Source organism: Maniola hyperantus, chromosome Z (assembly GCF_902806685.2).
Source record: "Maniola hyperantus chromosome Z, iAphHyp1.2, whole genome shotgun sequence".
Classification (NCBI taxonomy): Eukaryota; Metazoa; Arthropoda; class Insecta; order Lepidoptera; family Nymphalidae; genus Maniola; species Maniola hyperantus.
In genome coordinates, this window is record NC_048564.1 from 14,526,303 (window position 1) to 14,548,751 (window position 22,449).

The following is a 22,449-nucleotide window of genomic DNA, read 5'->3' on the forward strand; positions in this document are numbered from 1 at the left end:
TAAATCTGTCTTGCTTCAAGTCTGAGCAAAGTCAAACTATGCTCTATATATTTCAGCGTTTGTTCTATGAGCGATCAAACTACAACACGCTAATGGTGCTTGCTATTATTAGGTAATTATTTATTTATATAGGTAGTAACGGCCAAATTTTTTTGAATTGGGTATTTCACAACTTTTGAATTTGATAAATATTATTACTTTATTATATATAAATTTATTATTTATTATATAGGATAAAAATAATGACGTACGCTGAAAAAATATTAAAACCCAACAAAGATTTACAAAGTTACAGGCATTTTAATTTTGGAGTGGGTGGGTCTTCTATCCCTTTCTCGCAAAACGAATATTTGTATGAAACCGCACGAAGCTACTATGGCATTTGTCAAAATGACGTCATAATTCTATATCGTTATCTCTGTCTAATCAGAAATATTTAAATGCTTATAACTTTTTATTTGATCGATTTAATTAGTTTTTTCAGTTTACGTTATTATTTTTATCCTAGTTTATAATAAAATGATAAAAAAATTGAAGTCAAATACCCAATTGACCACTGCCAAAATTTCGTCTCGATGATTACAACTTTGGTTAACTTGCGGTTCAACATTTGTGATACGTCGGTTTCTAAAGTATATGTGTTACGCTGACGACAGTCGACCGACTGAACGCCACGCCATATTTATAGCTATACGATTGCAATAAAGTTATGAAACATATACTAATAAACGATGTCATTATATCATTTGAAGGGTTTCTATTTTTTTTTACATCACGCTGCACTCACAGGGCAACAGTCCTTTGCATCCGGAACAGGCACGTTCACTATTACCCTTTTAAATGCTAATAGCATAGTTCACAACAGGGGAACTTTTAACAAAACGTAAAGGCATTGACGTTACTGGTAAGCGTCAAATGTGCATTTGACGCAGGACTAAGGTAGCCCTATTTTTCTACGATTTCACGTCACCATGGCCCTAATATTTGACATCGTCGATTCAGGATCAAACCGAGAGTTCCGTCCCTCTTAGTTCACTCTGCTAATAGCTACATTGTGACAAATCCTGATAGAGAGAGAGCCGGTGAGGGCCATCATCATGGACTAACCATGATGATTTCATTCTTCTTTGGTAAGTAATCATTATTTTATAACTAGCTGATGTTCGCGTGGAATTAGGTTTTTAAAAAATCCCGTGGAGCCTTAAAGGGTCCTTAAAGTTTAAGGGTTGTTTTTCTTCAATTTTGAGGTTCAGAAGCCTGATTCGGGTCAACGGGAAGTACCCAATAGGTTTTCTGGACAGACTTACGGACAGACAGACATCAAAGTGATCCTATAAGGGTTCCCCTTTTCCTTTTGAGGTACGGAACCCTTTTTTTTTCGCTGGGAAATGCTTTTACGCATCCTCCCCGGAAGAAACGCAGCCGACCACGTTTTTTCCGGGGAGGTATGTGGGACTCGCTGTAAGAGGTACGGAACCCAAAAAAACTAGCTTAGATCCAAGTAAGCTCGTATATTATATTCGCAGGATCATACATACAACTTTGATATAAGGTTCATAGTGTAAGTTAATTTCTATGTAAATAAAAATCCAGATAATAGAAAAAGATATATAATTATTTAACATAGGTACCTACTAGGTATTTTTAAACGTTGACATACGTTTTCACTAAAATGTCTTCAAAATTAAAACTACTTTCGTGTTGAGAAAATATCATGGATATAGAAAATGTAACAATTGTTGTTGTAGGACTAAGAATTAGTACTAAAAATTTCTTTGAGAGAAATACACTGAAACGAAGTGTTTCGTACTGGTAGATTCGTATTGAAAATCTCCTTTTTGGAAGTCGTTTAAAAATGGGAGTTTTCTTAGCCTAACATTTTATTACTATCCTACAAATAGTTGAAAATCATTGTAAAAAATTATTTACTATGCCTAATTTAGTTTTGCTATCAGGGTCGGGAAATAAAAATAAACAACAAATTTAATAAAAACGTGTTAAAAATAATTATTTAAGCCGATTGTTTATCTTGCGGGAATTCCCTGAAAGATATTATCGTCCTTTACTATTATGGCTAATCTAATCGAATCTAATCTAATAATAAAGGGTGTAATTAGAATGCTAGCAAAAATTTAGCGCTACTATTAGGTATACCTACTACCTAAATGCAATCCAATACCAATAGTTATTTGTCTTATACTTGTAGTCTTAATGATTTAGTAGTTTTCAAACCCGCAATGTATACCTACCTAAAACATGGGGTCAATGCCGGTCGTAGGCTGAGCCGTGACCCCAAGTTTACCCCGTGGCCTCTGTCTACGCAACGTTTGTTGACTCTAGCGTCAATTAGATGTTTTATTTACAATAGATTGCGAACTTAAAAAAAATACAATATGTTTCTTTTTTTTCGTGTTGTTTTTTTCGGTATCTTATCAGTATTGTCACCAGTCTTCGTTTTTGCTAGCGTTCTTATTACACTCTATATAATGCCTGATTTTGTTCCGTTATTATCTCAAATATATCGGGAAATTGAAAGGCTTCTCTACTGCTAGTTATTAGGCCTAGGTCTGAGAGATCATGATGATGATGACCTAGTTCTAAATCGATCGGCCCAAAGTTCGCTCCTCAGAACGCTTTCTGTGAGGCGAACTGTGAGCGGTGAAAATAAAAATGTCCGGACTTCAGACTATTGCATGTCTACTGTATCTTTTTTGGTAATATAAACCCTAAACCCTTCTCATTCTGAGAGGAGACCCGTGCTCAGTAGAGAGCCGGCAATGGGTTGTTCATAACGTACGCGACAGGTCGAGATGGCAACCGGGGTGGTGACGCCCCGCAACCCACACATCCCCCGCATTAACCCGATGAGGGATAGCACGGGTGACGTGTGGGTGTGCGGGCCCAGCCTCATACCCCGATTACTATCTCGACCTATCGTATCTATAGAGAATGTACATACATACATTTACAGAAAAATGTAGGCCACACCTTGCGGCCACTTATATTTTGATTTCTGCTTTGAAAAATCCATTTTGTTGTCAGATTATTTTTTATTTTTATATGGCCGAACGCCATGTAACATGTTTGTTTTAATTTCGCACGATCAAAGTATATAGAGTTCATGTCCTCTTATTATTTAGTTATTGGTATCTTTTCAATTTAACTTTCTGCGTAATTCTGTTATACTTGTTCTATTTCATGAAGCCCACTTACTCTTGGTTGTAGTAGTGAGTGTACCGATTAGCGTTAACGCATTTGTGTGCGTAACCTAAACTGCGTCGCTGTCGAGACAGTGCCACGCACACTAACAATGCGTACGTGTCACAGACGGTCTTCCTGGAATAGTAGTCATTATACCTGGTATCCACCAAAGCGAAGATGGGCGGAGATGCAAAATTTGACTCCTAAGTCAAAACGGCGGCATTTTAACTTTTTGTGTCAAATTTCATGCCAAAAGTACGATTTCAGTCCTTATTTTAAAGGTAAACCGTACTTTTGAGATGACAGTTGACTCACAGAGTTAAAATGGCGCATGAGGTGTCATTTTTTACAGACTATAGATGACGCGAAAAAGTAAAGACATGGGCGCGTTTGGAACCCTCGTAGCTTTAGTTTTAAGTTTGGGAAATAATAATTATCACCACTATATCTTACAAATCCAACAACTGACAATCAAAAAGAGTAATTTATTACCTATTTTGAATAAATCATTTGACTTTGTCTTTGAGTAATCACGTCATATATTTATTATGATTGGTCTGCGCACATCCCCCTTTGGTGGATACCGTGCTTCAGTCTCGTTTCTATTTCACTCCGCAAGTGTGTATTGCCCTTAGAATTATCTTATGTCCTAGTGTATGTAATAGTAGGTATCTAGCTATTTTGCGAGACCCAGTATAACCCATCTATATCTAGCTTAGAAAACATTGACTTATAGGTATATTACTTCATATGGACAGGATTGAACAAACAAAATGGCACCGACTCAGTGGTGCTTCAGCACCAATGCAACCTCAGTGACGTCTGGATTTCAAACGGGTCGTTCATTAGTATCTGAGAGATTTATTTGGTTCCAAATCCGTGAAAAATTTTGTTCGCTTGACCATATCTTGTCATTTATATCGATGTTAGAAAACGAATATCTGTATCCTTATCCTAACTTGTGATATATTGCTCTACAGTTCTACATTCCCGTATTTTTCCTGTATTTGTTCACAATTCTTGTTCACGAATCGATTTTGGTGGTCGTAGTTGTCCCATTTTATGATAGCGTTGTAGAGGTTGGAGCCTGGACTAGCTGTATCGCTGAGATCCTTTGCGCCGACGACCTGGAAGAAGTGGTATGAAACAACAATATTTTTTTAAGTGAATAGAATTCCCCACAAGGAATACGTGCAACCTGGGCAAATATCCGTTATAGACCGAATAAAATAACTTCTCACCCGCCGTTTTAACTGTGTGAGTCAAATGACATGTCAAGAGTACGGTTTACGCATTATACCGTGAGTTTGCACCAAAAATCATTAAAGGTCCAAGCATGGTCCAAGCATTTGCGCTGCTCCTTGCTCTATATATCTTATACTCATATACTTATTATAAACTTTATTTTTGGTGTTAGCAGTTAGCTTCGTAAAAAGGGACATATTACACTAGTCATGCTTTCATTTTATGAATGATTAGTTCGACTAAGACTAAGGTTGACTAAACAAGCGACTAAGTCCTAAGTCGACTTTCATTTTGCACCAACCTTTTAAATTGTGTCAGTCCGTTCTTTTTCTGTCAACCCTGGATAAACTTATCTTAATGATAATATTGCACAATAATTGTTGCCATGAATTGCACTGTTTTTCAGTAGGTAAGCAAGCATACCAGCTTACGTACCTACTACTGCTAAACTTGACCAGAATTGGATGCGATGAATGTGAACTCTTGACGTCTGCTTCACGCAGCATCTATGCAATGTCTATACATATATGGAAATATATAAAAGAAAAAGGTGACTGACTGATCTATCAACGCACACTACTGGTAGGATCGGGCATGCAGATAGCCATTATGACGTAGACTTCCGCTAAGAAGGATTTTTGAAAACTCATTCCATAAAAATTAACCTTTGGCACCGACATCGCGTATTTTGGGAATATCACATTATTGTACCTGGAAGTCTGGCCGAAGAAAGCCACGTCTGACGCCTTCGTCGAACATCATCCTAGTTCGGTTCAACTGGGATGCTGTGACGCGCGCGTGGTTCAGTATATCCTCCCTGTAGTCACCTGGAAAAATATATGTAAGAGCCATGGGTAACTACTGATTCTGAGCGATAAACTTAGAGATGGTTTAAATCAAATCAAATGGTTTATTCAAAATAGGTAATAAACTACACTTTTTGAAAGTCCGTTGATGCATTTGTAAGATGATAATAGTGGTGATAATTTTAACGCGAACTTAAAAACTAAAGCTACGAGGGTTCCGAATGCGCCCAGGCCTGAGAAGAGCCCACAACAAACTCTGCCGAGTATTCTTTTTATTAGGTATCACCACTTATAAGATCACTTAAACTTATTTGAACTATCTCAAAGCCGTTAAGCAACTAATTCCCAAGCTTTCTTTTTCAATAAGTTTACGTTTTATGAAAGAATCGCCAAAATGTCTTCTGGAAGCTTATTATAAAAACGTAAGTATAGTCACACACATAACTCAGAAAGGTTAGAGATGCGTGCCCGGGATCGAACTCCCAACCTCTCAATTAGGAGGCAGAGGCTACCACAGCTTTCAATTCATCATCATGACCAACCCATCGCCGGCTCGCTACAGAGCACGGGTCTCCTCTCAGAGTGAGAAGGGTTTTGGCCATAGTCTACCACGCTGGCCATGTGCGGATTGGTAGAGTTCACACACCTTTGAGAACATTATGGAGAACTCTTAGGCATGCAGGTTTCCTCACGATGTTTTCCTTCACCGTTAAAGCGAGTGATATTTAATTTCTTAAAACGCTAATAACTCCGAAAAGTTAGATGCGTGCCCGGGATCGAACCCCCGACCTCCGACTAGAAGGCGGACGTCCTAACCACTGACCTATCACAGCTGGCAATTCACTTACCAATAAATCCAACGCCTAGCGAGCAGCGGTTGTACCCGAAAGTGTGAGCACCTTCGATGTTCCACCCTCGACCTTCGTAAACGCGTCCGTCATTCCCAATCAGGAAATTGTATCTGCAATAGGAATTATCTTTCACTAGCTGATGCCCACGATTGCGTGTGTTTTTTACGGGCGATTACGATAAAATAACATGTTCATCGCGTTAAACTCTCTCTTTCTTATGAAATCCATAATGATATGTAGATAGATATATATCTCAGGTCATGTGACCAAGTGGGCCTAGCCTGCTGATGCTTAGACATATACGCAACGAGAAACTCACGCTGCGTACCATTTCCATATTATATGTTACTAGCTGATGCCCGCGACTTCGTACGCGTGGATTTAGATTTTTAAAAATCACGTGGGAACTCTTTGATTTTCCGGGATAAGAAGAACGCTTGAAGAGCTTGGGTGTGACAGCACACTGGTACTACTGTATGATGTAGGAGTCGTCAACTCACGGTATGTCGTAGTCCATGTCTTTGATGTAGTAGCCCTGTATGTTCCTCAGCTCTGCAGCACACTACAAGTACCCCGTGTACTGCGCGCTGAGTGTGACAGCACACTGGTACTACTGTATGATGTAGGAGTCGTCAACTCACGGTATGTCGTAGTCCATGTCTTTGATGTAGTAGCCCTGTATGTTCCTCAGCTCTGCAGCACACTACAAGTACCCCGTGTACTGCGCGCTGAGTGTGACAGCACACTTTGTTGTATGATGTAGGAGTCGTCAACTCACGGTATGTCGTAGTTCATGTCTTTGATGTAGTAGCCCTGTATGTTCCTCAGCTCTGCAGCACACTGCGAATACCCCGTACACTGCGAGCTGACTGTGTGCTGAATGATCACCAGCATCACTGGCGACATGTTTTCTGCGATCTCTGAGTGGTTGAAGGGCTGCGCGAGCCACATGTCGCGGGTGATGTTCCATTCGTGGGGTGCTGGGGAAAACAAAATCATTCAGCTCTTTCTGCGTCTTTTTGCTGAAGGTACTTTTTGGTGACACAAATCGAGTTATTATAAAATATTTCAAGTCGATAATGCATCATCAGTAGGTACCCACCAGTAGTAATGCGGAAGTGTGTTTGTTTGTTGGTTTGTCCTTCAATCACGTCGCAACGGTGCAACAAATTGACGTGATTTTTTGCATGGGTATAGATAAAGACCTGGAGAGTGATATAGGCTACCTACGTTTTGTCCCGGAAAATCAAAGAGTTCCCACGGGATTGTTAAAAACCTAATTCCACGCGGACGTGGACGTTTATCATTAGCTATTTATTACCTATTATACAAGTTCTTTCTGCGTCTTATTGCTGAGGGTACTTTATATTTTATTAGTGCTAGAAATCTGTAATTTGGCATGGGTGTAAATATTAATCACGCCGACAAAGTGGTGAAATAAAATTTTGGTAAATATTATTTATTATTTATATATAGATATTTTTCTCGTCTACCCCTTCGTGTGGGGTATCGTTGAATAGGTCTTTTAAAAATACTGTGGGTGTGGGAACATAATTTTTTGATTACTAAATCCGTTTGTAAAATATGATGTTTTAAAGTGTTAATTTTTATTAGAGTCAAGTATAAAGGAACGTGAAAAAATTGACAGCAGTAGTATATATAATCAATTTTAAAGGAAAACTATCATGGCTAAGTAGGGTTCACAGGTTAAGGAGTTATATCTGTTTTTCGAGGATTGTGACTACGGAACCCTACACTGCGCGTGGCCCGCCACGCACTTGGCCGGTTTTAGTTAGGAAAAGGTGACTGACTGACTGACTGACTGACTGATCTATCAAATGGGCTGAAATTTGGCATGCAGATAGCTATTATCCGCTATAAAAGGATATTTAAAAATTTAGCCCCTAAGGGGGTGAAATAGGGATTTGAAAATTGTGTACTTAGTACACGCGGACGAAGTCGCAAGCATAAGCTAGTTGTATAATAAAATAAATAGAGGACTAACTGACTGACCTCACTGATCTATCAACACAGCTCAAACTACGGAAGGATCGGACTGAAAGGCATTGTAGATAGTTAATATGACGTAGACATCCACTAATAAAGGATTTAAAAAAAATTCAACCCCTAAGGGGTAAAATTTGGGTTTGATATTTGTGTAGTCCACGTGGACGAAGTAGTGTGGTATATATAGATACGTATTTGTGGGTTACATGTACCAATTATGAGCCTCATAAGAAAACTCAGAGTCACTCAGCCGACGGAGAGAGCTGCTTGGAGTTTCTCTACGTAATCAAATAAGAAATGAGGAGATTCATAGGAGAACTAGAGTAACCGACATAGCTCAACAGGTTGCGAAGCTGAAGTGGCAATGAGCAGGGCACATAGTTCGTACGACGTTGGGGTCCCAAGGTGCTGGAATGGCGGCCTCGCACCGGAAGACGCAGTGTTGGAAGCACCCCCACTAGGTGGACGGACGATATCTGACGAGTCGCAGGGAGCCGCTGGATTCGGGCGGCGCAAGACCGTGGCGTGTGGAAGTCCCTACAAGAGACCTATGTCCAGCAGTAGATGTCTATCGGTTGATGATGATGATGATGTACCAGTTTTTTTCGGACAATCGTAATATGCAGTTTGCAATCAGCATATCAATATCTAGAATGTTATTTATCAACAAGCGAATTTCTTATCATACCTATTTTGATGATAACAGTTATTTTTAATTTCTAATTCTTATCAGTTAGATATTCAATAGACTTTTCGAAATAGACAACAAAGGAAATTGTGGATAGATGCCCTAGAATCGGCGGCGGTCGCGGCATCGATTTGTCATGTTTACTTTTTAAAATTTATTTTTTATTATTATCTACGTATGAAATTGAAATTATACCTATGCCTCAATCATAGAATAGTAAATAAGTATTACTAGTACCTAGTACAACAGTCATTAATTCCTAAATCCATAGCATCTATATACACATTATACATAGTACGTGACAAGTGGAGATGGCAATCGGGGAGGGAACGCTCTGCGCACACGCCCAGCCCCCGCGCTAACCCGGTCCGGGTACACCCCCCCCCCCCCCCCCCCCCCCCGATTGCCATCTCAACCTGACGCGCACTATATTATGTGCAATAATCCATACTAATATTATAAATGCGAAAGTGTGTCTGTCTGTCTGCTAGCTTTTCACGGCTCAACCGTTTTACCGATTTTGACGAAATTTGGTACAGAGATAGTTTTTATCCCGGAAAATTAAAGAGTTCCTACGCCCACGACTTCGTCTTCGTGGATTTAGGTTTTTAAAAATTCCATGGGAACTCTTTATTTTCCAGAGAAAAAAAGTAGCTTATGTCCTTCCCCAGGATGTAAGCTTAAGCTAACTCTGTACCAAATTTCGGTTTTTTTATTTTTTATTTTTATTAACAGTTTTATTATTACAATTTACAATAATATTTTTCATAATTAGTTTTAGGTTAAGATTCTATCAAGAGGCTTCTTCCTCTGACGTGGTGTCACATCATCAAAATCGGTTAAACTATTGGGCCGTGAAAAGCTAGCAGACAGACAGACACACTTTCGCATTTATAATATGAGTATGGATATGGATTAGTATGGATTTGAGCATTAGGGCTGACGTAAAATCAAATATTTCAAAGTATAGCCCCCCGGCCACACACTGCACTGCCCGTGTGACATGGGAAGAGGCGACGAAAGGTGGCAGAGACGTAGGGTGAGATCTATAGAGATCACTCTGACTTTGCTTAGACTTAAGACAGAGTTAAAGTGAGACAGAGCTATATCTCTCACATAAATCTGTCTCGTTTTAACTCAATCTCAGTCTGAGCAAAGTCAAAGTGCGCTCTATACCTAGATCTCAGCCGTAGTGTGGCTGTGTTACTCGCGCTCATGCCCGAACGATGAACATGGCGTGCGGCATGCGAGTAACGCAGCCCCACTACGTCTCTGCCTCCTTTCCTCGCTAATTCCCATGCCACAGGGCAGGGCCGGGGGGTTACAATATTTTAAAACTGTTACGCTACCACGACGGCCCATTTTTCTTTTCTTCTCTATGGCTGTTTGTACTGCGGGTTTGTAGTCCGCAATAATTCATGGCATTGTACTCTCCATTACTTCTACAGTAGGTAGACGGCAAAAATATGTAGGTACCTACCTAACTACATCGATTTTTAGAATGAGATTCATTCATGGCCACCGGTACAGGAGCCCTGCTGTAAAACCTGCATCAATCATGGTATTCGTTTTGCAACAATGCATTGTATACAAACAATAGTGAGGAGTCAATCAGAGGTACAAAATACCAAAATAAGATAATTTGAACGTTAATGTAATGGTTATACATTCTTTGGTTAATCGGTCTTTGGCATTGGCTCTTTGATAATTCAAAAGAATCCAGGGCCGTAAAATAACTTTTCCCCTGACGTTATACACGTTATATGATTTGGCCTTATTTGGCACTATTGCAAACATAGAGATTGCAAATCACACAATAATTAACCCCAAATTCTAAGGATATTTTAAGGAATTAAGGAAAAAAGGAATAAAGCTCGAAATAAATCAAACAAAGCAATGGTGCCAACATGACGTCATGTGGGAGAAAAGCATAAAAGTTATAGTGAACCATAGAGATAGTATACGTATCCTATATTTTATTCTGGTCTGGTGGTTTTGGTCTGTGATATTAAGAAAATCTATATAATCTTTTATCTATAATATTCAATGTGATACCTTCACACTCATGACTCGTAGTACTTTGTTAGCTTTTATTTCTGGTCGGTGTTTGTTAGTTTCAATACCTTTTACTTTTTATTGTTATTTGAAGAAATGCTTTATTTTCAGAGATTCGATGATTCGTCGTAAAACAAAATTATTATTAACAAATTAGGTACATTATAAGCTTTCTAAGGACAATTTTAAATTTTGAAATTCTTAAAAATGCGGTGCTGCGTGCCCTTCTGCAAAACCACTGCGGAGGTCGTCTCCGAATCCGAGATTAGATTTCACGAGTGAGTGTTTCTTTGAGCCAGCTTGGAAATGTTTCCGTATTGCCCCTTTCTCCCTCCAGACTGATCGCAGTACACATCACAACTTCGCGTCCACAAAGCGAGCGAGTCTGTATCCAACTCTAAAGCTGCCCTCTAGGCAGAGCTATTTGCCTTTTGTTTAACTATTGCTATACTCAAGTCACACGTTACGGAGTTTAGTCTTAACGTACAGGGTGTATTTTCCAGGCTCCCCAGGGAAGTGCATCATCGTGCTGCTTGGCTCAGAGCCCTCGGCAAACAAGATACTCTCCTGCCAGAGCCTGCTGTGGTCTGCTCGCAGCACTTTCTAAGTGATGACATGTATGAAACAGAAAGTGGTTCAAGGCAGATTTGTACTGGTGCTATCCCCTCAACAGTGCTGGTAACTCCTTCATAATGCTCATAACTTTCATCTTAAGCTCTGATGTATAGTGTTATTGCTATATATTACACATATATAGATATGAAAATACATAATATCTCAAATTTTGGCACTTGGCAGCAAGTGAACCATAGCCTAGCCGTCTAGGGCACTCCGGGCGCTATACCCAGGGAGGTGCAGTTTCCAATCCTGCCATTTCTGCAATTTTTGACGTGTATTTGAAAATTATTTGCACAGGTCTGCATGATATGCCTAGACACTCGCAGCAAGCTGGTTCTGATGAGTAAATACAAGTTGGAAGAAGCATATGAAGATTTAGTAGGACATCCTGTAAGTTGTGCATTCATATCAGTACCCTTATTATAATTGCAAAAGTGTGTTTGTTTGTTGGTTTGTCCTTCAATCACGTCGCAACAATGCAACGGATGGACATGATTTTTTGCATGGGTATAGATAAAGACCTGGAGAGTGACATAGGCTACTTTTTATCCCAGAAAATCACGGAGTTCCCACAGGATTTTTAAAAACCAAATTCCACGCGGACGATGTCGCGGGCATCAGCTAGTCATTCATAAGTCATTGTGCAGTCTAAGAGCAGTGTCAACTACTCGTGCAGTAGACCAGGGGCTCGATTACGGTAGAACGACAGCTTCATTGTGACAATCACCTCTGATTGGCCTACACTTGCTTACTATTGGCTATAATGCATTGTTGCAACAAGAATAACATGAATAAGCCAATCACAACAATTAATTGCGCTTGTTATAATGATTGATGCAGGTTTTCCACAATCCGTTGTGTTTGTTGCAGTTGTGTGGTGAAGGAAAGCTGAGACAAACGCTTTGTGTGCAATGTGCCCAGAGACTGGTGAACTTTAGCACATTCAGAGACAAGAGCTTGAGAGCGCGCTCCTTGATGGTGGAGCTACTTGACAGACATGAAGTGGTGAGGAATATTTTATGCACTTTATTGTTATATGTAACAAAATGTAAGGGTGCCACCTGTGTCATTTGACCGTAGTGTAACATGTGAGTGTTACCAGCCTATCAATGTTCTATAGGATATATTTCGAAGAGTGAGCTCAGGAACATTTTTATCTTGTCCCTCCTCCACCTTTTTACCACAGAGCTGCTAGACATCAGGCAAGTTTCCATCCTTATGTCGTCAACATTCCATCTACTCATCATGCACGAAACGTTTTGTCATCAATCCTCATATGCCTAAGGTTTGGAATACTCTTCCGCGATCTTTGTTTCCTACCAATCTGGGCATCTTTCAAACAAGAAGAGTAAATATGCAGCTAGGTAAACGCGTCTCATCTTAGGCCACCACATCACTTTCCACCATTTGTGTTTGTGGTCAAGTATGTGCCTGTATTGAACAAAAGAAAGAAAAAGCATTTGTCTAGTCAGTCCACGTGACATGTTTATAAGATGCTGTAACGTATATGCCCTTTGCGACTGTTACTCTACGATGACATTTCAGGTCAGCCGCCACCTTTAGGTGTTTAAATTAGCCTAAAGGCATGAACTCGTTTCAGGTAACAATACGACATGTGAAACTGATAAGCCGCGTGAAACACCAACTACAGTCTGACATGGTGTCGGCCGTGTCGGAGCCTGACTACTGCGACTTGTACATAGCACACTCCGACGCGGACGGGCGGACAGAACTAGACGCGACTGCCGCAACTGGTGAAGCAGTTGCAGTCCAGCGGGAAGTTAACGAACATGATGAAGACGAGCCAGCCGCGGCCGAACCAGCGACCGAAACACAGGCTCCCGCCACGTACGTACCATATGTGTCAAGCTTTTTTTTTAAATTCAGATATGGCACGTTGGGAAAATTCCTAAGTGACCATAAAATAGTCAATTTCAAGATAAAGTTTAATCAATTTTTATCCCTAGTTTAGAATTTTTATAATAACTGTACTTATGTGTCAAATGAACATATTATCCCCACCTGAACTGTAGATATTTATTTAATACATAAGATAGATCATCTGTAAAGAATTTATGCCACTATATACCATTTTAACTATACCTGCCTGCCGCAATATCATATTATAAAAGTTAGCTCTTGACTGCAATCTCACCTGGTGGTAAGTGTTGATGCAGTCTAAGGTACTAACCTGGAAGAGGTATGGCGGTTTTCATTGAACACATACTCCTTTGGTTTCTACACAGCTTAGTTAACTGAGTTTATCATTCATACTACCAGTAGTATGCATCCTTTATATCAACAACTAATGAGTGTAACACTTCTAACACTTGCTCACAAACGCCGTATTTTGAACTTTTTAACCGACTTCAAAAAAAGGAGGAGGTTCTCAATTCGTCGGAATCTTTTTTATTTTTATTTTTTTATTTTTTATGTATGTTCCCCGATTACTCGAAAACGCCTGGACCGATTTTGAAAATTCTTTTTTTGTTTGAAAGGGTATACTTCAAAGTTGGTCCCATTTCAATTTGGTGAAGATCTGATGAACATCTTCGAAGATAGATACTGGAACTCCTCAACGGATAAGAGTAAATTGCTCGCGATCAGTGTAATAGCTTAGTAAACAGTAGATTTTTAACCAGTCATAGCATAATTCCATGGGGCCACTAAAAATTGTGAAATAAAATTTTTTTACAAAAAAAAAAAAAAACCGACTTCGTTACACAAACACTAAAAATTGAAAAATAATTTAATTTATTACCGATTATATTATGTATACAAGAGTTAATATAGTTCCGTTTTTAGTAGTTCCTGTAGTTAGTCGGTTTTTATTTTTTTTGTAAAAAAATTTTCGTGTACACATGGGACTATAGCATTAACTAGTACTGACGATGTTGGACGAGACTAGAGGCCTACAGTACAAGTTGTTGGCGACTCAGGTTTATTGCAGCATGTTTGTGTTTACTGACAAATATTGTATTGAATAACGTCGAACGATGACACGTGCGCATTCAAACTCGGCGCTATTAGGAACCCTCGTTCCCCGCTCGGTTCTTAAATTAAAATTATATCTTTTCAGGCACATTATTTGCACGCTGGAGTGGTCGGGAGATTGCGATCAAGCTTTGGGTAAGACAACTAACTTTACACGCGTTTTAGCTCCTATATAGGACATATAACATACTATGTTATATTGTATAATTAAATTAAATAGAAATATAATTGGGATACATACCTATCTTAGTTTTCTGTACTCGAAAAAATAAAACTTAACACTTATGGAACCACTTCATTGTACCAGAACGCGAAATCACTTGGCGTTACGGCTTTCCCGGTAGAGTGGAAACTAGCCACGGCCGAATGCCTTCCACCAAACTAGACCAGAGAAAAAAAAACGTGTTTTGTTTAAGTTGTGCCATACATCACTTTATACCTACCTAAGGTCTGGTTGGCCCGGCGCTCCCCCACTTGAGCATTACAGCCAGGATGCCTCAAGCAGAAGAAGCGCTGGAACAAACCGTGTCATGTGTGGCACAACACGAAAAAAGGTTTCAGCTCAGCATAATGCTGTATGTTTTGTACACGCACAATTTTGAGATTTTAAAATTCCAAATCTCCCCCGCCGGGAATCGAACCCAGAACCTTCCACTAATAAGGCCACAGTGCTCCCACCACTGCGCCAGGGAGGTCGTCAAAATTAGATCAAATAAAATTACAAAATATGTATTTCCAAACTAAATGATACTCTCGCTAATGCCCGTGATACACATGCTAGTTAATGGCATGCGCACCGACATTCTGCTAGTAGCTGGCATGCCAGCCTGCCAGCTACTAGCAGAATGTCGGTGCGTGATACACATGCTTGTAACTGGTATGCCAGTTACTAGAAGGGCTGCGTACCGTGCCAGTGACATGCGAGTGAAAGACCACAAAATGAATATCTATGAAGAAATAAATGGTGTTACAATACAACTCGCGATTATCTTAGTGAAGAAACTATTGAAAGCAAGGAATAGACGCAAAAAAAGAAAATATGGAGAGAAATTGGATCAGTAGTAGTACGATGTGCGAGTTACTAGCAAACACGTTACGAGTCACCCGTCCCACTTCCCCTATAGGGGAAAAAATCAAACGCCGTGCGATCTACTGGTTTGCCATGTACTGGCATGCGAGCTACTGGCAGAACCTCGATACACATGCTAGTAGCTCGTTCTTGCTAGTAACTGGCGTGCTTTTGTGCGAGCTACTAGCATGTGTATCAAGCGCTTATTGCAAATTATCTAACCGATGGGCCGTGAGTAGGTAACAGGCAAACAGACACACATCTTGTAATATTAGTATGGAAGTGTGAGTTAAGTATGGACTGTTGTTGTTTCAGTCGCTCCTTCGGTACTAGCGACCAATGACGGAGACGAAGAACATCCGACTGATACAGACGACGAGGTGGATATATTGTCTCTCGAAAATAATACAAACATCTTTGAACATTCAAGAAAATCCCAGGACTCCGTACTGAACCCAAAGGAAGCGAAAATAAGTGATAATGTCAACTTTCGAACTACGAGGCGAAATGATCTTTTCAAAAACAAACATAATTTCCAGGATATACTCGGTACACCGTTAGGAAACTATACTGACCAGATACAGTACATCTGTGACGTTTGCCAAAAGATATTTCTACGGAAAGGTTCCTTAGTTACCCACATTAGGGCGCACACTTACGCGAACACTTTCTCATGTAAGTTAGGAGAGCGCAAGTCCAGTCAAACTAGTATGTCATCGAGACTCAGGAGGACTCACACTGGCGAAAAGCTTTTCGCTTGTAAGTTATGTAAATACAAATGTACACAAAACAGTAGTTTAGTGAATCACATGAGGACTCACACTGGCGAAAAGCCTTTCGCTTGTAAGTTATGTAAATACAAATGTACAGTCAACAGTAGTTTAGTGACTCACATGAGGACTCACACCGGCGAAAAGCCTTTCGCTTGTGAGTTATGTAAATACAAATGTACACATAACAGTGATTTAGTGAAGCACATGAGGACTCACACTGGCGAAAAGCCTTTCGCTTGTGAGTTATGTAAATACAAATGTACACATAACAGTGATTTAGTGAAGCACATGAGGACTCACACTGGCGAAAAGCCTTTCGCTTGTAAGTTATGTAAATACAAATGTACACAAAACAGTAGTTTAGTGAATCACATGAGGACTCACACTGGCGAAAAGCCTTTCGCTTGTAAGTTATGTAAATACAAATGTACAGTCAACAGTAGTTTAGTGAATCACATGAGGACTCACACCGGCGAAAAGCCTTTCGCTTGTAAGTTATGTAAATACAAATGTACAGTCAACAGTAGTTTAGTGACTCACATGAGGACTCACACCGGCGAAAAGCCTTTCGCTTGTGAGTTATGTAAATACAAATGTACACATAACAGTCATTTAGAGAAGCACATGAGGACTCACACAGGCGAAAAGCCTTTCGCTTGTAAGTTATGTAAATACAAATGTACAGTCAACAGTAGTTTAGTGACTCACATGAGGACTCACACCGGCGAAAAGCCTTTCGCTTGTAAGTTATGTAAATACAAATGTACACAAAGCAGTAATTTAGTGAATCACATGAGGACTCACACCAGCGAAAAGCCTTTCGCTTGTAACTTATGTAAATACAAATGTACACAAAACAGTAATTTAGTGAATCACATGAGGACTCACACCAGCGAAAAGCCTTTCGCTTGTAAGTTATGTAAATACAAATGTACAGTCAACAGTAGTTTAGTGTATCACATGAGGACTCACACTGGCGATATGCCTTTCGCTTGTAAGTTATGTAAATACAAATGTACAATAAGCAGTCAATTAGTGAATCACATGAGGACTCACACCGGCGAAAAGCCTTTCGCTTGTAAGTTATGTAAATACAAATGTACAGTCAACAGTAGTTTAGTGAGTCACATGAGGACTCACACTGGCGAAAAGCCTTTTGCTTGTAAGGTATGTAAATACAAATGTACAATAAGCAGTCATTTAGTGAATCACATGAGGACTCACACCGGCGAAAAGCCTTTCGCTTGTAAGTTATGTAAATACAAATGTACAGTCAACAGTAGTTTAGTGAATCACATGAGGACTCACACCGGCGAAAAGCCTTTCGCTTGTAAGTTATGTAAATACAAATGTACAGTTAACAGTAGTTTAGTGTATCACATGAGGACTCATACTGGCGAAAAGCCTTTCGCTTGTAAGTTATGTAAATACAAATGTACACAAAACAGTAATTTAGTGAAGCACATGAGGACTCACACTGGCTAAAAGCCTTTCGCTTGTAAGTTATGTAAATACAAATGTACACAAAACATTAATTTAGTGAAGCACATGAGGACTCACACTGGCTAAAAGCCTTTCGCTTGTAAGTTATGTAAATACAAATGTACACAAAACAGTCATTTAGTGAAGCACATGAGGACTCACACTGGCTAAAAGCCTTTCGCTTGTAAGTTATGTAAATACAAATGTACAGTCAACAGTAGTTTAGTGAAGCACATAAGTACTCCCACTAACTAATTACCTAGGCTTTTGCTTGTTAGTTGTACCTGTCGGTAAACTGTTAGTTCACTTTGAAGTTTGCAACGGGTACGAGTTTTCGCCAGTAATAGGTACAGCTACGCGATTGCGGTAGAATCACCTCTGATTGGTTGACGCTCGCTCACTATTGGCTACAATGCATTGTTGGTGCAACAAGAGTCGCACAAATTCAGCCAATCACAACAATTGAGATTGTAATAATAATTGATGCAGGTTTTACGAAATTGACCTACGGGTAAGCACAAAGCAATTATTGAATTAAAAATTAAGAGTTTTTTTGTTTCACATCAAGTCAAATCATTTATTCAATTTGGGTGCCATTGCATTGTACACATTTTGATATTATCATTATATACTGAATTTGTAATATAATGATATAACGGTGATATAAACACGTAAACTTAAAACTAAAGCTACGAGGGAGGGATATCGAAAAGAACTATGTACTAATTAAAAAGCAGAACGTTTTCTAAATACCTGTATAGATATACCGTAATTACTCGTAACAACTTCAGAGCGAACTAGAAGTTTGGCACCACCTGTACCGATGTGCACACAATAGCAGAAAGGCACTGCGAACCGTATCGTAACCGAACAGTGGTAGATGTAGTTGACTACAACTACAAATAAATCGTCGTTTTAGAATCGTTTATTTATTTGTTATTTTATCTATAGTAGTAAGTACCTACGGGATGAAATTATGATATTATGTCAAGAGTCAATACTCTACCACCAGTTCTATCGAAAAAGTTTGTTCTAAAATATATGTACCTACTGATTTGTGGATAATTAGCTAGAACCATTAAACCCGTCTTCTGTACTTGTATTTTTTTAATATCTGATATTTTAGGAAAATGAATAATACTTACGAAAGCCAAAAACTGAGGGCGAATATAAATATTGAAAACGGCAACTTGGAAATACAAAGATTTACTAGTTTTCAGAACGATCAGTATTGTATGGTACAAAATTGAGCAGAGTGGCGCAGTGGAAGTGTGCTGGGCCCATAACCTATGTAGGTAAGATTGAGCAGAGCTGCAGTGGATTACGAGCACAATCGTGCATTGCCATCAACTAGGATCACAATAGAAATAATATAACCCAATAATAAAATAATTTCGAGTTTTATTTTCTTGACAACATAAATCGACAACTCGGGTACCTATAGTTCGCGAGAGATCGATATGGCAATCGGGGTGGGATGCCGCTCACCCGCACGGCCTCCGCGCTATCCAGGCGCGTGCGGGGCCTCCCCGCCCTAAATTTTCTCTGGTCTTCGGCCATGGCTATTTACCACCCCACTAGCAAGCGGTGTAATAAAACCTGCCATACCCCTTCTCGGATAGCCCCCTTCCATCTTAGACTGCATCGTCACTTACCACCAGGTGAGATATCAAACAACTTGAAACATTTGGATAGAGGAACTTACGTCTATCTCCAGGGCCACTCGCTTTGCTGCTCTTGACGGAGAAGTAGACGATGAGAGTGATGCAGACGAGGAGAGCGACGAGCGCCGCCGCGCAAGACAGCCTCTCGGTCCGAGAGCTGTTCTTAATGATGTTCCACAGGTACAGCGGCAAGGGCAACTCTGGAAATGACAGCAATTCATGAAGTTGTATAGAAGCAGGCGTTATTTTGCGGAAATCCATGATATACATAATGCAATGAACCAGAAGCTTAATCCGCTGAAACAGATCTAGAAGTAGCGTGGCGTGTCCCTACAAGAGACCTATGTCCAGCAGTGGACGTCTATCGGTTTATGATAATGATGTACCAGTTTGGTTCGGACAATCGCATTATGCAGTTTGCAATCAGCATATCAATATCTAAAATTTTATTTATCAACAAGCGTTACTTCTTATCATACCTATTTTGATAATAACAGTTATTTTTAATTTCTAACTCTTATCTGTATTCAATAGGCTTTTAGAAATAGACAAAAAAAAGCAGGCGTTATTTTGCGGCAATCCATGATATACCTACAATGAACCAGAAGCTAAATTCGCTATAATCCGCTGAAACAGATCTAGAAGTAGCGTAGGTACTATAATAGGTATACCTACCCAAAGGGAAAAATCCGAAATCGTGAATTATTTAAAACTAGCGACCCGACCCAGCTTCGCATGGCTGCAACGTAGAACGGTACAAATGTGGTGTCAAAATATAATATCTACTCGTGTGGTGTCAGTGAGGAGATTATTTTAGGCGCCGCGGCACACCGCCCGCCCCGCCTTCGTCTCGTTTTGTTGCGCGTTAGTTTAAATCTTACGATATTTCATATTATCTTAATTTTGTAATATCTCGTAAGATATTATTCTAAATTAAATGATGTAAAGGGCAATTTTGGTCTAAATTAAATAATACAGATGATCAACTATTTTATTTTGATAAGAATTAATAGTACGTCAGTAGAAACACCCTCGAAAGTAAGGCTTTGTTTCAGATCACATTTGAAAATCATAAAATCGAGTATTGTGAGCCACCCTTAAAAGATACATGTATGCTATTGCGGACTTTCTTGTAGAACTTTTTATGAGAAACAATTTCACCATACATTGTTTTGGTGTAACTTTGACCATTTAGGTAGCGCACGCCTCGAAAACTCTCAAATGAGAGGATTTTTTCCGACCTAATTCACATTATTTCAATTTCCCTAGGGATCTAATTTTTTGAGAATTAAACTATATCTATAAACCTTCCTCTTGAATCACTCTATCTATTGGTGAAAACCGCATTAAAAACCGTTGCGTAGTTTAAAAGATCTACGCGTTCATACATACACATATACATACATACAGACGCGGGCAGCGACTTTATTTTATACTATTATGTAGAGAAGAGACGTAGAAAATCGTGTTATTCAGATACATACAAGTTAGCCCTTGACTGTAAAGCCTGGTGGTAAATTATGATGCAGTCTAAGATGGAAGCGGGCTAACCTGGAAAGGGCATGGCAATTTTTATTAAACCCACAGCCCCTTGAATTCTACACGGCATCGTACCGGAACGCTAAATCGCTTGACGGCACGGCTTTGCCGATAGGGTGGTAACTAGCCACTGCCGAAGCCTCCCACTAGACCAGGCCAGAAAATTACTCATCATCACAAAAAAAGTGTTATTTTTGTACGATTGTACGGAGCCCTGGTTTTTATGAACAAAATAAAATGTATAATAAACACTACGTCACGCGTGAAAACCCAATGCAATCCGACTGATTCATTGTAGGTAATGTATTAGGTACCTACTTATCACTTGAATTGTACTTACTGTACACCAGAGCAACAGCGCGACAAAAATGTTGCAAAAAAGGTTTCCATTCCATTGTAGCATGCCGCATTGTCGCATGTTATCGCTCTCTGGCGTAAAACAGTTTTTAAGCAATTTAAACATAATAATATTTTAATCTGCCAATATTATTATTCTAGTCTAGTCTAGTTATGGCCAAACCCTTCTCATTCTGAGAGGAGACCCGTGCTATGCTCTGTAGTGAGCCGGAAATCGTGATGAATATTTTAATGTCTAATGAAACCTATCTGTACAGTACGCGGCAGAAAGTAATGTGCATCGGCCTTTAGAATGACATTTCGGCTTTGTAGAGCGTTGTCTTGTTTACTCTTACCTATATATAACGTTTTGTCGATTTCAATGACAGGGACAACGCTCTACAAATCTGCTATCTCCTTCTAAATGTTGATGTACATCAGTTTTTGCCGCCTACTGTATGTACTTGAGCTATTACTTCATACAATTGTTCACCATCACCAATCGATTGGTTGATGATGGTGGGTCTCTCCATGGGTCTCTATTTAGAATGACAAGGGTTTGGCCATAGTCCACTACAGTTACCAAATGCGGATTGACATACTTCACTCTCCTTTGAGCACATTATATGGAGAGCTCTCGGGCATGCTGGTTCCCTTACGATATTTTCCTTCACCGTTAAAGCAATAAGCTGTGTGTTTAATTGCTTAAAACGCACATTACTCCGAAAAGTTAGATGTGCGTGCCAGGAATCGAACCCCCGATCCTACAAATAGGAGACCGATAACGTCTTAATCACTGTACTTCGGCATCGAATCGTGGTAATATCGGCTCTTATCTGTAGATATATTTATATATGCAGATTGAAGGTATATGAAATTCAAACTCCCGACTGACTGACTGACTGGCTGACTTCTATATTAACGCACGGCTTGAACCACTGGTCCTAAGGTCAAATTTGGAGGCTGTGTTCTTTGTTTGTCCCACCTTCGGCTCCGAGGTTTAATATTTTTAACCGACCAAAAAAGGCGTTTTTAAGGCGTGTATTTTTTTTTTAAAAAAGAATATAAGCCATATTAAGTGACTAATATTCCCCTTTCCTCTCCAATTAAGCGTCAGGCTA

At 39.6% G+C, this 22,449-nt stretch overlaps 2 protein-coding genes across 2 annotated transcripts in view; one reads left to right on the forward strand and one right to left on the reverse strand.

Annotated features, from left to right (window-relative positions):
* Positions 1 to 1,594: 1,594 nt before the first annotated feature.
* LOC117995267 (peptidoglycan recognition protein-like) overlaps positions 1,595 to 22,449 on the reverse strand; it is a 32,804-nt gene continuing 11,949 nt past the window's right edge. Inside the window, exons 2-6 of the mRNA XM_069508713.1 lie at positions 19,495 to 19,653; positions 6,882 to 7,083; positions 6,101 to 6,213; positions 5,158 to 5,273; positions 1,595 to 4,328 (exon numbers count right to left, since the gene is read on the reverse strand). Of these exons, the coding sequence (XP_069364814.1) occupies positions 4,176 to 4,328; positions 5,158 to 5,273; positions 6,101 to 6,213; positions 6,882 to 7,083; positions 19,495 to 19,653 (743 nt within the window). The 3' untranslated portion in view covers positions 1,595 to 4,175. The remainder of the gene's footprint in view (positions 4,329 to 5,157; positions 5,274 to 6,100; positions 6,214 to 6,881; positions 7,084 to 19,494; positions 19,654 to 22,449) is intronic.
* LOC138404501 (zinc finger protein 271-like) lies at positions 11,026 to 18,134 on the forward strand. The gene is made up of 7 exons (XM_069508633.1): positions 11,026 to 11,131; positions 11,357 to 11,531; positions 11,769 to 11,861; positions 12,342 to 12,476; positions 13,072 to 13,319; positions 14,551 to 14,600; positions 15,850 to 18,134. Exons 1-7 carry the CDS (start codon positions 11,061 to 11,063, stop codon positions 17,790 to 17,792), a joined length of 2,715 nt encoding a protein of 904 aa, XP_069364734.1. The 5' UTR covers positions 11,026 to 11,060; the 3' UTR covers positions 17,793 to 18,134.